Genomic DNA, 16776 nt, shown 5'->3' on the forward strand with positions numbered 1-16776 from the left:
AGATGTCACTTTGCAAACTTTAAAAACATTTTATTCATCAATTACTACTAGAGAAAGACCTACTTGAAATGTTTACAAGACCTTTGAACAGGGATACACCAGCTGTGTGGAGGTAGGTGGGAGGGGAGCAGACAGAGTAGGACACTGTCCTGGGCATGGGGGAGGACAGTTTGAATAAAGGTGTAGAAACGGGAGATGGCAAGAGGAGAGGACTGAGTTTGTTTTGACTATAGAGAACATGAAGGAGAGATACGGTATTAGGTAAGGCTGGGGCAGTGAGGGGCAAAGTGGATAGAATGTCAGGCATGGAGTTAGGAAGACTTATCTTCCCAAGTTCAAATCTGGCCTCAGATACTTACTAACTGTGTGACCCTGGGCAAGTCACTTCACCTCAGTTTCCTCATTTGTAAAATGATCTGGAAAGGAAATGGCAAACTACTCCAGTATGTTTGCCAAGAAAGCCCTAAATAGGGTCACTCAGAGTCTGAAACAACTGAGCAACAAGAAAAATTAGGTAAGGGTAGAAATAGTAAATTGTAGCTAAGTTGTAGATGGCCTTGGATTCCAGAATCTAAAGTGTAAGCTTTCACTCAGCTCAGAGTGTAAGCTAAACGTATATCTAGCAGACATTTGAAAGCCATCTGTGATGTGAGAGTAATGTGTATTACCCTCCCAATTTTGATAAACAATGTGGGGGTGACACAATAGTGCAAATAGTAACAGCATGGAAAGATAAAACTCCAGTCGACTTTAGTACCATAATGCCAAAGTTAAAGGATAACTAACCTTTTTGTCAGTTTGTCAGGAAATATATAAATGGGTTTGCTTGGAAAGTATCTGTTGCATCAGAATAAAAGTTATCAATAAATCTATAAAATAAGAAGCCATAAAAATGGAGAGAACAGTACAGAGTGTTCAAAAGTTTTAACTGTACTAAGACTTTTGGGAAACCCTGTACTTGTTCATTATGTGGAAAGTGCTTCACAAAGTGCTGTAGGAATGAATTTCTCTTTGACATACTGCCTGAGCAACACTAGTATCTGTCTGCCTCCTCCTTGCCCACTGTCCCTGAGCTTCCCCAACCTGGGGAGAAGAACCTTGACTCATCTAGAGCTGGACATCGACTGCTTTCTGTGTGATGACTTTTCACATTTCTTTCTATCCTTTAGCTATTAGTATGATATAGGGAATAGAGTTCCAGTCTTGGAGTCTGACTGGAGACTTGGAGATGACCGCCATGTTTGAGTCCCAGCGCCATTTCTGATCCTATGACATACTATCTCAGTGACTAGACAAGTCATTTAACTTTTTGGAGGCTCATTTTCCTCTGAAAAATGACAGGGTTGCCCAAGATGGCCTCTAAGACTGCTTTGAGTTCCAGTTCATTGATCCAATCATTCTTTCTTAACATGCTACATAAATGGGGCTGAGTCATTTCCAGTTGTCCTGATCTACATTTGGCCACAGGACCCAGATGGCTCTGGAGGAGAAAGAGATCCTGGTGACTTTGCATAGCCCTCCCTCACTTAAATCCAATTCACTTGCAAGTCATGGCATAACCTTCCTGATATCATGGTCCTTTTGGAGAAAGAAGGACAAATCACAAAACATAAATGGTAATAATGTTAGGAGTTAGGAAGGGTTCTTGCTTTAGCATAAACTGCTGAAGGTTCTAAGCTTCCTGGAAAAAAAACCCTTTTGTTAGCAAGCAGTCTCATTTAGATCGTTAATGTTGGCTAGAATAATTTCTTCTGTTGACTTTCCATCTCTGAATCAGACCGTTAGGCTTTGCTAGCCAGGAACATTCTTGAGTTTTATATTTTCCCCCCATTGCCTACCACCAGTGGCACTCGGCACACAAATAGGCATTTAATAAATGTTCATTCAACTGAGTATTTTGCATTCTCTTGAATACTAAGACAAGGGATTTTTATCAGGTCTTTTCCTCCCTTCCGTTATTGATTTATTTTGAATGGGTTTCTCTTAGACGTACATTCCCCCTGTCCTTATCTCTAAACAAATTCTGCTTATCCAAACCCCTCTGCTTTTCTAAGTGAATGACTAAACCAAAAAGGCAAAATTTCAATTGTATTCACATAACAGTGATCTTATTAGGACAACAGAATTTGGATAGATACATAATTTGAACCCACTCTGTGCCTACACTACTATACTTCATCACTGGGTGAGTGAATTATATATAGTGGTTAGCCCTGGCCCCGTGTTCTGGAGTAGGGGCTGATCCCAGAATCTTGAGGATGATAGGATCAGGGTGAAGGAATGACCCAAAGTGAGAGGCTACATGATTATAGTAAGAAGAGGCTGAATTTGGATTGAAGGACCTTGGCAATTTATCACTTGTGTGACCTGCGTTCACTCACTTCTCTCTGGACTTTTTAGTTTCCTCAGCTCTGAAATGGTGAGATGAGACAAGATCAAGGGTTCTTAGTCTCGAAACTTCACATATATACATACACACACACACACACACACATATATATATATTGATAACTTCTCACATAATTGGTTTCCTTTTAAATTTTAAATTTTCCCTTTTAAATTTTACCCATTTGAAAACATTCTGAGAAGGGGTCCTTTAGCTTCCCCAGAGAGTCAGAGTGGTCCATGACCAAAACAAAGGTTAAGAACCCCTGAGCTAGCTGATCTCTAAGGCCCCTCCAGTTCTAAATCCTACCAGTCTAAATGGAATGTTCCTGGTTCCCTGAGCAGCCCTACTACTATACCCACACTGGCACTTTCTCTTTCTCCAAATCAGAGCTCGATTTATTGTTGGTTATCCTAGACTTCAAAAAGTGTTTATGGAGATTAAACTTAAATATACATTTATATATACATATATGCTTTAATCATTTATCTTTGACATTCACTTTTAAAATTTTTCAGTTCAGAATTCTCTCTCTCCCCAAGAATTGTTTCATCAATTATACAGGTGAGATCATGTGAACCATTTTCATATTGCAAAAGAAAAGAAAAATAAAGTGAAAAAAAGTATGCTTTAATCTACATTCAGACTCCATCAGTTCTTTCTCTGGAGGTGGATAGCACTTTTCATCATGGGTCCTTCAGAATTGTCTGGGATCATCGCATTGCTGAGAATAGCAAAGTCATTCACAGTTGATCATCATACACTATTGTCATTATGATGTTCAGTGATCTGGTTCTGCTTACTTCACTTTGCATCAGTTCCTATGTCTTCCCAAACCCAAATTGTCTCTTTAGATATTTATAACTCCAGTCAGAAATCTCTTTACAGCCTCTGCTTCCAGGCATTTTCTTTCTTTCTAAAAATATTTTATAGATGCTTTTAAAAATTGTCTTGTCCCACCAACTCCTCCGTAATCCCCTACAGAACCTTCCTTTGTAACTAACAGTGCAGTGCAAAACAAATCAGCACGTTGGACGTGTCAGAAAACACTTGCCTCCATTCCAACCGAGAAGTCTACCATTTTTGTACCCTGAGGCTGGGGTGTGGGTAGGGGGGAGGTTGGTACTCAAGACCGGGCACGATATTAACCAGAGTTCTAACATCTCTTAACGTTGTTTTCCATGCTCTCCTTGCATTTATTTCTCCAAACTCTCCCAGTTAACACCCTCCATAGAATCAGGGTTGGGGTATGGTCCCATTCCACCTGCAGCTGGTGCCTGCCCCTTCACAGCAGAAAGAGAAGGGGACCAGCAAAGGGTGGGGGAGGGGGAGAGACACAGACAGAGAGAGAGACAGAGAAGAGAGAGGAGAAGAGAGAGAGAGGAGGGAGAGGAGGGAGGAGAGAGGAGAGAGGAGAGAGAGGAGAGAGAGGGAGAGAGAGGGGGGAGAGAGGGGGGGACAGACAGGGGGAGAGGGGGGGGGAGGGAGAGAGGGGGGGAGAGAGAGAGAGAGGGAGAGAGAGAGAGGAAGAGAGAGGGAGAGAGAGAGGGAGCGAGAGGGAGAGAGAGAGGGAGAGAGAAGGAGAGAGAGAGAAGGAGAGGAGGGAGAAGAGAGGGAGAGAGAGGGGAAGAGAGAGGGAAAGAGGGGGAGAGAGAGGGAGAGAGAGGGGAAGAGAGAGGGAAAGAGGGGGAGAGAGAGGGAGAGAGAGGGGAAGAGAGAGGGAAAGAGGGGGAGAGAGAGGGAGAGAGAGAGAGAGAGGGAGAGAGAGAGAGAGAGGGAGAGAGAGAAAGAGAGGAGAGGAGGGAGAAGAGAGAGAGGAGAGGAGAGGAGGGAGAAGAGAGAGAGGAGAGGAGAGGAGGGAGGGAGGGGGAGAGGGAGAGAGGAGAGGAGGGAGAAGAGGGGAGAGGGGAAGGGGAGGGGAAGGGGGAGAGGGAGAGGGAGAGGGAGAGGGAGAGGTGAGGGGGGGGGGTGAAGACAAGATGTCCACAATACGCATGCGCATCATCTTCCTCCTTGCTCCTCCCCCCTCCCTCTTCGTCGCGGGTACAACTAAAAAAAAAAAAAATATCTAGAGGTGGATCTCGCGAGATCTGAGATAATACTTGAACTCCGGTAACGAGATTTTTGTTCTTTTCCCGGCTTGTGACCAGTAGTCAGCCATGAGGTAAGTCGCGTCCTGCCAGCTGCTAGGCTGTAGTTCCATCCGCGTCCATCCAGCCCCCAGATAGCTGAACTTTACCCGGGACGCCCACGAGGGGACCCGGGGAGATGCAGTCCGTCCTTCCCGCTGACCATTTCCACCTGCTGCCCAGGCCCGGTGACCTGTTAGGGCCTGAGGCCTGTGCGCCTTAGACTCCCGCAGCGCCGCGGCGGCCAGCGCGCGTGAAGGCCGAGCCCTGGCTATGGAGCGCGGCCCGGGGATGAAGCGTCCCCGGGGCCCCGCGCCTCTTCCGCCCGGCGGGGAGCGGCGTCCACGTGGCAAGGCCGCCGGACCCTTCCCGGGCCGGAGCGGCCAAACTCGGGGGGCTTAAACGGGACCCCTAAGGTTTCTCCCCAGCCTGACCCTCCAGCCCCGCCCCCCCATCCTCGTTGTATCAGGAGCTTTCCTCCTTCCCGGGTGCCGGCTGGCTCGCTTGTGCAGCCGCTTTTGTATTTAAATAGCGGAGCTCTTCGGTGCCGTCTTGTTACGTGTCAGTAGCCCCGGCCATACTGGCGTGCCCAGTAATAAGGTCTTGTGCCCTGATGACGGGGGCGTGCGGTGACGTCATCCTCAGCTAACCCCCCTTCTGCTTGGCCCTGCAGCAGCAAAGTCTCTCGGGACACGCTCTATGAAGCGGTGCGGGAGGTCCTGCATGGAACCCAGCGCAAACGGAGAAAGTAAGTACCCTTGTGTCGGGCCGGGCGGGGGCAGCGGGCAGCGGGCAGTGTCCAGCCTCAGACGCTTGAGAGCGGGGTCACTGCGCAGGTCCCTTAGCCTCATTGCCCCAGTTTGGGAGCGGCTAGTAGTGATAGCATAGACCTCCCAAGGTTGGGAAGATCCAGTGAGGTCGTTCTACGGTGCCTGACTCATAAAGAGTGTTAATATTACCCGTCATTATTCTGCTTTCTGTGACGGGTAGAAGCGCTAATCTAATTTTTTTGTTCACATCTTTTAAGGTTTTTGGAAACTGTGGAGCTGCAGATCAGTCTGAAGAACTATGACCCCCAAAAGGACAAACGTTTCTCTGGCACCGTCAGGTTGGCACCGTTTTGACTCCACCCAGCCCTCAGTCTGTCCCTGTCTCCCCCTCAGTTTTTCAGTGATTGAATAGGAGGGGGAGTCATGTGCAGCACTGATGTGCCAGGGTAGTTCAGACCCCCTGCTCCAGGCAGGTGAGGCTGAACGGACCCCTACCCTGGGTCTTAAAACATGAGGGGAGGCGAGGGGAGGCCTTGGCCAAACCCGCCGGCTAGTTTGAGAAGCCAGACTAGCTGCTGGTGGATGTGAATTCGGGATCTGGGTAAGGCTTCTTTGGCCGTGGTCCCAGGCTTCTCCCTCTGTTTCTTAAGGCTTAGGGTTACCCATGATCTATCCTTCTATCCCTTTCAGGCTCAAATCCACACCCCGTCCTAAATTTTCTGTGTGTGTACTGGGAGACCAGCAGCACTGCGATGAGGCCAAGGCTGTAGAAATCCCCCACATGGATATCGAGGCCCTGAAGAAGTTGAATAAAAACAAGAAATTGGTCAAGAAGCTGGGTGTGTAAAACAGACATATTTGGGATTTCAAGGATGGTCTGGAAGAGGGAAGAATGAGGACAATATTGGGGGGAGGTTTTTATCTGATGCTGTTGTGTTTTCTTAGGTATGGCTATACCTGTAAAATGTAGATTACATGATGCATTGTAAAGTATTAAAAGTAGAATTAGGAGACCTAAATTTGAGTCTTGATATTAAATGGTGCTGCCACCATTTAGTACTTAGCAGTGCTGTTAATTGCCAAGTGTCTGAGACCAAGTTTTTACATATATTCAAAGTGAATTTTTAGGAAACCAGGGGCACCCTTATTGTTTCAGCCCTGAGAATGCATTACCTTGGAAAAATCTTGGGCAAGGGTTCTGTCCTTGGGTGGATTAAATGTGCTCCTTGCTTGGGCAGGTTGGTTGGTCTGTGCTTGTTGTTAGCCTTGTCTCCATTGTAACCTAGCTATGAGATCAGTAGCCCTTTTGTGGGGACTAGAACCATGTGCTCCTGGACTGATGTTTATCCAAAAACCTTAACTTTTTCAATAGCTAAAAAGTATGATGCCTTTTTGGCCTCTGAGTCCTTGATCAAGCAAATCCCTCGAATCCTGGGCCCTGGTCTGAACAAAGCCGGAAAGTTTCCATCTCTACTCACCCACAATGAGAATATGGTGGCAAAAGTTGATGAGGTTAAATCTACTATCAAGTTCCAGATGAAGAAGGTGAGGGGGAAGTTGTAGCAGCTGCCATGCTAGTTGGGTCAGGAGTGATGTTTGCTCTTCTTCAGAAATAAAGGTCTGAGAAACTAGGTGGGTGGATGGGTACCTTCATTTAAATACCTGCTAGGTGACAAAAGACAATGCCCATCCAGGAGCTTGCCTTTCCATGAATGGGGGAGGGGTGCATTTTCAAAGGAGCAGATATATGGCCAAAGGGATTTTTGGAGTGTTGATTATTAAACTTGTTGAAAGAGTTCCCTGAGCCAGGAAGGAAGCTAGGGATTTGAAGAGGGAGTATTCCATCCTAAAGTCATGAATAGAGTCCTCCAGTTGGGAGTGTGATTTGGAGTGTAGAGTGCTGGGGATGTAGGGGTGGGGGCCTGGCTACATATAGTAGAATTGGCATGGAAGGATAGGCTGGAGCAAAGCCCAGCTCATTAGGATGGGAGTGGGTGCTTTAGAAGCCCAGGCCAGAATAGGGTAGTGGCATGACTTGACTGGTGCTACAGGCCACACACCAGCTATTATAAACAGCTAGTGGGAACTATAAGTTAGATTGATGCTTCCCCTTCTCCATAGACACGCTTGTAGAGTTTGGGACCAGCCTTGATTCTTGAGTTTCAAGTAATCAGGACCCTCTTGTGTTTGTGTATCATCTATGATTCTCCCCCAATAGTTCAATCTGATTCACTGACATCACCAACTGACCCTGATTCTCTGCCTTAGGTGCTGTGTCTGGCAGTGGCTGTTGGCCATGTGAAGATGACAGATGATGAGCTTGTCTACAACATCCATTTGGCTGTCAATTTCCTGGTTTCTCTGCTGAAGAAAAATTGGCAAAATGTGAGGGCATTGTACATCAAAAGCACCATGGGCAAGCCCCAGCGACTGTATTAAATCAACATGGTGGTAATAAAATGGCGGAAGCTGCTAATGAATGTGTCCTGTATTCTAAGGGTACAGTTGTAGGGGTATAATATAGGATAGTGGACTACAAGGGCATCAAGTCAGGGTGGAAATGTTGGCCATGCAAGCTATCTTGCCATCCTTTGTTCCAGACGTGGCTGGAGAAGGAATAGAGTGACCTAAGGACCCCTTCCATTGCTGATCCCTTTTGTCTTCTCATGAATTGGGTGGAGGGTCATGTAACTCAGGATCATAATCCACATAATTATTGTCTTGTATGAGTCCTTACCCAACAAATACAGTAGGTGATGATCTGTACGTGACACTGCCAACAGGCAATACAGTGCCTCAGGTATATTTGGGACTTGTTAAGTTTAAAGGGGTAATTCCAGTCACTTTAACATAAGACTTGCTATATGGACAGTGATCATGGCACGCTCCCTGCAGAGCTTGGAGAGAGAGATGGGGGGTGGAAAATAAGGTCATTACAGTCCTCAATTCTATCTATTTAAAATGACTACCGGTAATCACAAGAGCCAGAAAGTGACTGAAAAAAATGGACTTTGGCCTTTGTTTAATAAGTGCTAGATTAGGAAAGTTAAGGGCCAGCTACGTAAACTTAAAGCCTTTTCAAACAAGGAATAAAATCCCCAAAGAAATCTTAAAACTTCAGTTTTCCTTAGCTGTCTCTTAAACCTTGTCCCCTTTGTACCACCAATCAAGTCATCTTTATTTCTCCAAAGGATTAGCTTCCAAATTATTTGATGTCAAGTTTTCTTTCGAATCCAAACCTCATGAAGCTGCCAAAATATCTAGGTCATTGGTTTGACCCATGATGCCTTAACAAATTTGAAAATAACTAGCATGTTCCCTTTATAATCATGCCCTTATGCTTATAAAAATGCTATGCTCTTGCTTTTATGGTCAAAGGTTTCTACTTTCTGCATGGTTGTTTAGTTCCTTCTATCCTTGTGGGTTTTGTGTTTTAGCATTTTCAGTACAGTAATGTACCCATTACTTTGGTGTTTTGATTCAACCATTTTCCATTTAGTTTTACTCTACAAATAAAGCATTTGTACAGTCATGTCATGTGAACTTCAACCTCTCAGACGGAAGTGATAGGTGAAGGACATAGCCAAGGCTGAGCAACTAATTAACTAGCAGGGACAGATTCTGAACCCAGCACCTGACTGAGTCCATTGTTCTATTTTTCAGTTAAATATTAAGTCCCTTTTGTACACATTGAAAGTGAGGGTGCACTAGATAGAGTTGTAATGGGACTGAATTGGCCAAAGAGACTGCTCTATGGAGCTGATGTCCAAGCTAGGAGATAGCAGATTCAAATGCTTGGCTTTGTGACTCTGGGCAAGTCCCTTAACGTCAGACTTCCTGAGCAGCTCTTCCCATGATCCTAGATGAGTTAGTGACATGCACTGGCTTAGGGGATATTCTTACTGGGAGGCTTCTAATGAAATCGCCGGCTCAGTCCAATAAATCTCAATTCAACGTACAAAGTAGGAAGGGTTTAGTATGCATTTATTAAATGCCTACTATGTGTCAGGCCTTGTGGTAAGTACTTTACAAATGTTTTGAGATTGCTGATGGAAAGTTGACAAGTGTTGTACTCAGTTAAAACTAGATTAAGTTCATGTACCCAGTAGGGCCATTCAAGAGGTGTATGACTGACCCCTGGCAAATTACTGATCCCTAGATGGGTTGTAATCTAAGTTGATAGGAGTCTCCTATGTGGATAAACTTCCTTTCTTAACCTATGTACAAGGCTGCCTCTCTGTTTTGGATGCCTGGTGGAGAGGTGGGGGAGATGTGCCCATGCCCAGCTGGCTGAAATGAATATTGCTAGAGGTTGGTGCCCTAGTGACTCCTGGCAGGCCACACTTTCTCTGTCTGCTCCATATTAACTTTCCTGGCCTCTTTCCTGTTCCTAGCAGTGGGACTGGGGAAAGAAAGAAGTCCATGCCCTTATTCACTTGTTGAAATGGAGATAGTTCACCTCCCTGTGACTCCAACCAAATGTCTGCTTCATTAGTCTTGGTAAATAAAGCATCTAAATCATACCCTTGTTTTTCAGGGTAAGTTCTAGGTTAATCCCTTCCCCAAGTCCAAAACCAAAAAGACAAAACTCAAATGCTCATGAAAAAAAGCTACATTTGATTCAACTCAATTTTATTCCATTAATCGCTATATAGAAGGGAAGGGGAAAGCATTTATTACGTACCTACTGTGTGAAGAAGGAAATGGCAAAGCACTCCAGTATCTTTGCCAAGAAAATCGCAAAAGGAGTCGCAAAGAGTCAGACACAACTGAAATGACTGAACATCGCTGTCAGATACTGTGCTAAAGCACTTTACGAATATCTTATTTCATGTGGAGGAAAAAAAGAAAGGATCAAAGATGAGCTAGAGTGAGGGGTCCTTAGGGGCAATGGGAATGGATGCCAAGTTTAGGATCCCAACACCTTGGTTCAAATCCCAGTCATGGCATTCAATGTGTGACCTTGGGCCAGTCACAACCTCTGAGGACCTCAGTTTTTCCATGTGTAAAATGAGAAGATTCACTTAACAATGAATGAAAAAGAGCCTGCAGTTTCAGCTGTCAGGGACCTTATATGTCTTAATGGGAGAAGCAACACATATGAAAGGTTTCAGCTGTGAATCAGAAAAGTCCCATGTTTCCTTAGGCGAAAGCACCAAAGCAGATGGTGATGCCTCTTCTTTCATATAATTTACACTGATAATCATGTCAGTTTCTGTTGTTGAACCATTTGACACTGTCAAGGACTTGGTGGCAAAAATCTTTCTTTCCTGGGTCTTCTGCGGTTGTGGTGGGGCCACATCTGCATAAAAATTGCCTCTTTAGACAATTGCAGTCGCAGGGCTGGAAGCCTGGGTATTCCAAAAGCTCTTAATGGGTTCAGGGTCTTGAGCATTTCTACTCGGGTCTGACTGAAGAATTCAATGGTTTGACTTCACCCAATAGCCTCAGGCTATCTTCTTATTAAATCTTTTTCAATCTCATCAGACTACTCATGACCCCGTTTGGGGTTTTCTTGGCAAAGATACTGGATTGGTTTGCCATTTCATTATCTCAGATGAGGAAACTGAGGCAAACAGTGAAGTAACTTGCCCAGGGTCACACAACTAGTGTCTGAGGCCAGATTTGAACTCTGGTCTTCCTTAGTCTGGGTCTGGTGCTTTATCCATTGTACCACCATATCTTGCTCACTCTAAAGACCCTTCCAGCTGTATGCTTGAAATTCCCTGTCAGCTGTGGTGGATGGACTGATGTTCCCCAATACAGAGAAAGTAGAATTGCTTAATTCTTATTTGAAGCCTGTTTTCTCTGCCAAGGAAAATTACCTTTGTACTGGAAAGGACAAACAAAAATGGTTAATGGTGATTTGATACCTAGGATATATAGGAATATGGTAAGAGCCCTTGTTAACTGCCTGTTATGTAGCTCGGTGACACAGGGGATAAGATACGGGACCTGGTATTGGGAAGACCTAAGTTCATATTTGACCTCAGACATTTACTAGCTGTCTGACTTTAGGTAGGTCACCTAATCTTGATTTGCCTCAGATTTCCTCATCTGTAAAATGGGGGTAATCATTGCATCTACCTCTTAGGTTGTTCAGAGGATCAAATGAGATAATATCTGTAAAGTGCTTAGCACCTTTATTATACAAGTGCTAGCTTATTGTTGTTATTTTTACTATTAATTGCAAATACTTGGAAGACCACTAAGCCTTACCTCCAAGTCTTTACTGTCCAGAGAAAAGCAACTGGGATGAAGAAAGATCTTGAGAGCATAGGAGGAGCTAGTGAAAGAACTGATGATTTTTTTTTTTCTTACTGGAAGAAGACTTGGAGGAGCACATGACAGCTATTTTTCAGCAGAGGGATTAAATGTTTCTGCTTAGCCCCAGAGGGCAGAACCAGGAGCTCTGAAAGGAAGAGGAGTACAGGCAAACAGATTTTACAGTCAAGGAAACGTGTAGACCATCTATTAAGGTGTGTCAGGGCTGTGATCTGCTTGGAGGAAGGAGGAGGGCTATCTCACTTTAAAAATCCTGGATTCTTGTAGGTCCTGAACTAAGCCCTGGGGATACAAGGAGGGGAATATCACAGTCCCTTCAGTGGAGTCTACAATCTAATGGGATTGGGGTGAAAAAGAGTGGGACTCAGAATATATCAAATACACCAGGAAGTACAATAGGAGATAGAATATAATATAAGGGCAAAATGCTCTGAGAGAATTTGGAGAGATTTTGAGGAGAAAGATCCCTGAGGATGGGGGATGGAGGATAGGGGAGGGATCAGCGAAAGCTTCATGAGACTTGAAGGAAGAAGGCTTTTGCCAGCATTTAGCCTAAGGTCTTGTACATAAGTAGGAGGAATTTTAAAAATGTTTATTAAATTGAACAGTCACAGCAGAGGAAAGAGACTCTTGGGAAGGCATGTTTGACTGCAGGAGAGTGGGAGAGGCCAGGAGGAGATGGGGAAATCATTAGTGGACTAGTTTGATGGAAATATAGAATGTGTGAAGAAGGGTAAAGTGAAATTCAGTTGGTAAGGCAGGGTGGAACCAGACTCTGAGCCCTATCTCTGATATATGAGAGGGAGAGATTTTTTGAATGGAGCAGACAGAGAATTGGACTTGGCATCAGAATGATCTGAATTTTAATCCTGCCTCAGGCACTTGCCTGTTGAATGACTCTAGGCAGGTCATTCCAGCTCTCTTGGCCTCAGTTTCCTCAACTGTAAAATGAGGCAATTGGATGTGATGACACCTCTGTGATCCTTGTGCCAGGTACTGTGCTGTGCACTATACATAAAACAGGGATGCAAAAAGAGGTAAAAGTCCCTACCCTCAAGGAGTTTATAATCTAATGGGGGAGACAACAGCCAAACAAATATGTAGAGAGCAGGATAAATGGGAGATAATTAACAGAGGGAAGGGGCAGAATAAACAGAAATTATGGAAGACATCTTATAGAAAGTGGGATTTTAGTTGGAACTTGAGGGAATCCAGAGAAGCCAGTAGGTAGACTAGAGGAGGGAGAGCATTCCAGACTTGGTTGATAGAAAGAATGCCAGGAATTGGGAAATAGAAGTCTTGCTTATGGAACAGCCAGGAGGTCAGTGTTTCTGGATCAGAATATGTGTTGGGGGGTCAGATATAAGAAAACTGGAAAAGTAGGAGGGGACTGGGTTATAAAGGGCTTTGAATGCCAAACAGAGCATTTTGTATTTGATCCTAGAGGCAATAGGGAGCCATTGGAGTTGGTTGAATTGGGGTGTGATTTTTCCTAAAACTTGTACTGACCCCAGGAATCCTGTGCTTCCAATTTCCTGCTAGCTGTATGACCTTGGTCAAGTCATTAAACTTCTTTGGATCTTAGTTTTCCCATCCCTAAAATAGGAATAACAATTCCTCAGTGGTAATATGTTTCAGCCTGCTTCTGCCCAACACATGCCTTTCCCTTGCCCTTTGCATGATCCTCAATTTTAATTCTTTGGAGACTGGCATTGCATGCTTTCCAGACATGTAGCATTACCAGAAGAATATTGATGTTAACAAGATGGTCCTTTGTTTCTGGGAGAAGCTGGTGGTCATTAAAAACATTCTATTACAACTTCCTCTCTTTAAAAATTTTTACTCAACCAATCAATCATCTAGCACTTATTAAGCATTTACTACATTCCAATAACTATGCTAAATGCTGGGAAAACAAAGAAAAAACAAAGAGTTTCTGCCCTCAAAGACTCTACATTTGATTGGAGAGGATAATATGTACAGAAGGATAAAGTGGATATGTAGTTAAAGGGGATAGATGTCTCACCTTATTGCTGACCTTGTTCAAATGGGTTTTTCTAATATAAACACTATTCCACTCTGGGAAAAGGTATAAAAAGATACGTATTTTTCTTTTCTTCTTCTTTAAAATTAGCTCTGAGCCCCCAGCTAGTGACATTTCAAATAAAATATTTCAGTGTTAAGTCTATCTCTATCTCTTCTCTGAGGATATTTTTCTTCCTCAGCAGCTTACTCTCAACTCTGTTGTCAATATTAGAACAACCCCAACTCACAATTTCCAATGGTTACCATTGTTTATAAAAACAAAGAAAGTCAACAAACTTCATCCTATGCCCAGAAGAAAAAGCTGCCTTGAGAAAAGGAGATTCAGGATTACAGTTTTGGGATCTGTAATCTAGGAGTTTCAGCAACACAGCTTCTGTCCTGGTTTAGTTTATGACCACTTCACTTCTGACCCATTTCTTTATGGCAGTTTCCTCTGCCTGTGCTTCTACCCACTCAGAAACATGTGGCTTTTTACAGCTCTTCTTCCTCCATGCTTCTGCTGATCATTTTGTTAGGCACTGAGTCTATCTCATAGATTCAGTGAACTGACTTTTAAAGGTCATGCTGAGGTATGTCCCATGGTTCTTCATTTTACCGTCACTCCCTTTGAAGGCACTAATTTCACCTCATAAGGGATGCTTGACTTAGACATATCTTATTTATACATTAAAACCTCATCATATGTGACTATCAACCAAGCCGTGGAATGGGTTCATATTCTTTCCTTACATAAACAAGATTGTATATGTGTGTGTGTGTGTGTGTGTATAAATATATATGAAGTGGGGTGGGACACAGAATATGTTAGGTATATCAGGAGGTAGAATTGTGTTGGTCCTTCGTTTTTGAAAAACACCATGACATCAGAGAAATGATGACATGACTTGCACTTGACTTTGTTTTGAGTGAGGGAGGGCTGTGCAAGGTTACCAGTCTCACTTTTTAGGAGGTAGAATATAATAAGGGCAAAGGAGAGGTTAAGACAAAATACTCTGGGAGAAATTGAAGAGGGAGAGATCCCTGGAGATACAGATATAGATATACACATATCTATATCCATACATCTGTCCATCCATCCATCTATCTATCTATCTATCTATCTATCTATCTATCTATCTATCTATCTATCTATCTATCTATATTAAATGGAGGATAACCATAAAGGAGAAAGCACTAGCATCTGGAGGGGAAGTGAGTATGGAAATGGGAAGGACATTCTGCAGAAGGGGAAATTTTAGCTGAAGGAACTGAAGGATTCTCGAGTGGAGATAGGGAGGAAGTGCTGGGGGATGAGGGATAGCCAGTGCAGAAGCAGAGAAATGGAGTCAGAACATCATGTGGGAGGAAGAGAAAACAGGCTAATATTATTGGACTATTGAGTGTGAGGAGAGTGATGTATAAGAAGACTGGAAAGATAAAAAGGGGCAAGGTTGTCAAGAGCTTTAAATGACAAACAGAACTCATATTCGATCCCAAGAATAATAGGGAGCTATGGAGTTTATTGAGTGAGAGTGTGTGTGACATGGTCAGACTTAACACTTTAGAAAGATCACTTTGGAAATTGTGTGGGAAGGTGAATTGGAGTAAAGAGAGATCTGAGGCAGGGAGGCTACTGGAAAAGTCCAGGTGAGAGATGATGGGGACTTGAATGGGAATAGGACAAAGGGAACATTTTTAATATATGTTGTGAAGAAAGATAGGGAATCCCTGGACATCCTCCATGATAGTAGAAGCAACTCTGGAAAACAAGTGTTTCCATTTTATGCCTCACTTAGTATTAATAATCAGGAGTCATTAAATGGAGTAATTTCTGTTGTCTTTGAAAAAATTTTATATAGTTTTGACACATGTATAGGAGATATCTTGTTAATTTTCTCTTGGGTGTTTTTACTCATGGTTTCTAACCCAATCCCTAAATTGTTTTTTTAACTGAATTTTATTTTCAGTTCTGAATTCTCCTTCTCCTTCTTCACCCATTGAGAAAGAAAAAAAAAAACCTGTTATAAATTTGCATAGTCAAGCAATACAAATTTCCTCATTAGTCACAGACAAAAGAAAACAAAGAAAATGTGCTTCGGTCTGAACTGAGTCCATCAGCTTTCTCTCTGGAGATGATAGTGTGTTTTATCCATCCTTTGGCATTACGGTTGGCCATTGTATTAATTGGAGAACCTAAGTCAGTTTTACAGACTGGCATGGATGTTTTTGCCAGTTGGGCCAGTTCGTCTCTCTTTAGGCATCTTGGTGTCTCTCCCCTCCTGGGAACTCACTGATTGGTTCTGGACTTAATTTGAACACTCCACTAACTTTAGCTCTACTATAACTCAACTCCTAAACTCAAGAAATCCACCAATCTCAGCCTCCCTAGCAGCAGAGATTACAAACTTTCAGCCCCCACAAGGGGTCTCCTACCACTTTACGAGCATCTCACCCCTGAATGTGGTAACATTGTTTTGTATTGTACCGGTCAATGTCACAATGTCATGCTAGAATATAAATTTCTTGAGAGTAGAAACTGTTTTACTTCTCAGCTTTGTTTTCCTAGTTGCTAGGCTCAGGGTTCAGTGCTTGGCCTGGGTTGTTTTTGAAGATACTTGACTAAAATGGTCTTTTCTAATGAATAGTTGCAACCTGAAAAGTAGTGATCTTTGATGTGGAGAGGGGAGAATCCTTGGAGATGATGGGGAATGAAGGAAGAGAAGGACAAGGCAGGAAAGAAAGTGGCAAGTAAGAGAGGCAAGAAAGGTGTGATGGCAGTGGTTGATTATATTAGAAATCCATTTGAGGGGCAGCTAGGTGGCACGGCGGATAGAGCATCATCTTGGAGTCAGGAGAACCTGAGATCTAATCTGGCCTCAGACACATAACTAGCTGTGTGACCCTGGGTAAGTCACTTAATCCTATTTACCTCAAGAAGAAATCAATTTGAGTGATTTTTGACCACAGACTTAGAAATTAGACTTGAGGAGGGCTCAGAAAAGAGAAGGAAAGGGAAAGGGAAGAAGGGGAAAGGAGGGGAGGAGAGGAGATAGGTACTAAGGTAGAGAGGTGAATGGAAAAGATAGAAGCAGAAAAGGTTTAAGACTTTCTTTAGGGTTTTTGGCTTCAGGAGGAGAAAAAAAAAACCCCAAAACCAAGCAACCCACGAACAACACAGTGA

At 43.5% G+C, this 16776-nt stretch overlaps 1 protein-coding gene across 1 annotated transcript; it reads left to right on the forward strand.

Annotated features, from left to right (window-relative positions):
* Nucleotides 1-4315: 4315 nt before the first annotated feature.
* RPL10A (ribosomal protein L10a) lies at nucleotides 4316-7761 on the forward strand. The gene is made up of 6 exons (XM_072641862.1): nucleotides 4316-4550; nucleotides 5189-5263; nucleotides 5543-5623; nucleotides 5976-6124; nucleotides 6658-6830; nucleotides 7554-7761. Exons 1-6 carry the CDS (start codon nucleotides 4546-4548, stop codon nucleotides 7722-7724), a joined length of 654 nt encoding a protein of 217 aa, XP_072497963.1. The 5' UTR covers nucleotides 4316-4545; the 3' UTR covers nucleotides 7725-7761.
* Nucleotides 7762-16776: the final 9015 nt, after the last annotated feature.

This window comes from Notamacropus eugenii, chromosome 2 (assembly GCF_028372415.1).
Source record: "Notamacropus eugenii isolate mMacEug1 chromosome 2, mMacEug1.pri_v2, whole genome shotgun sequence".
In the NCBI taxonomy this organism is placed as follows: Eukaryota; Metazoa; Chordata; class Mammalia; order Diprotodontia; family Macropodidae; genus Notamacropus; species Notamacropus eugenii.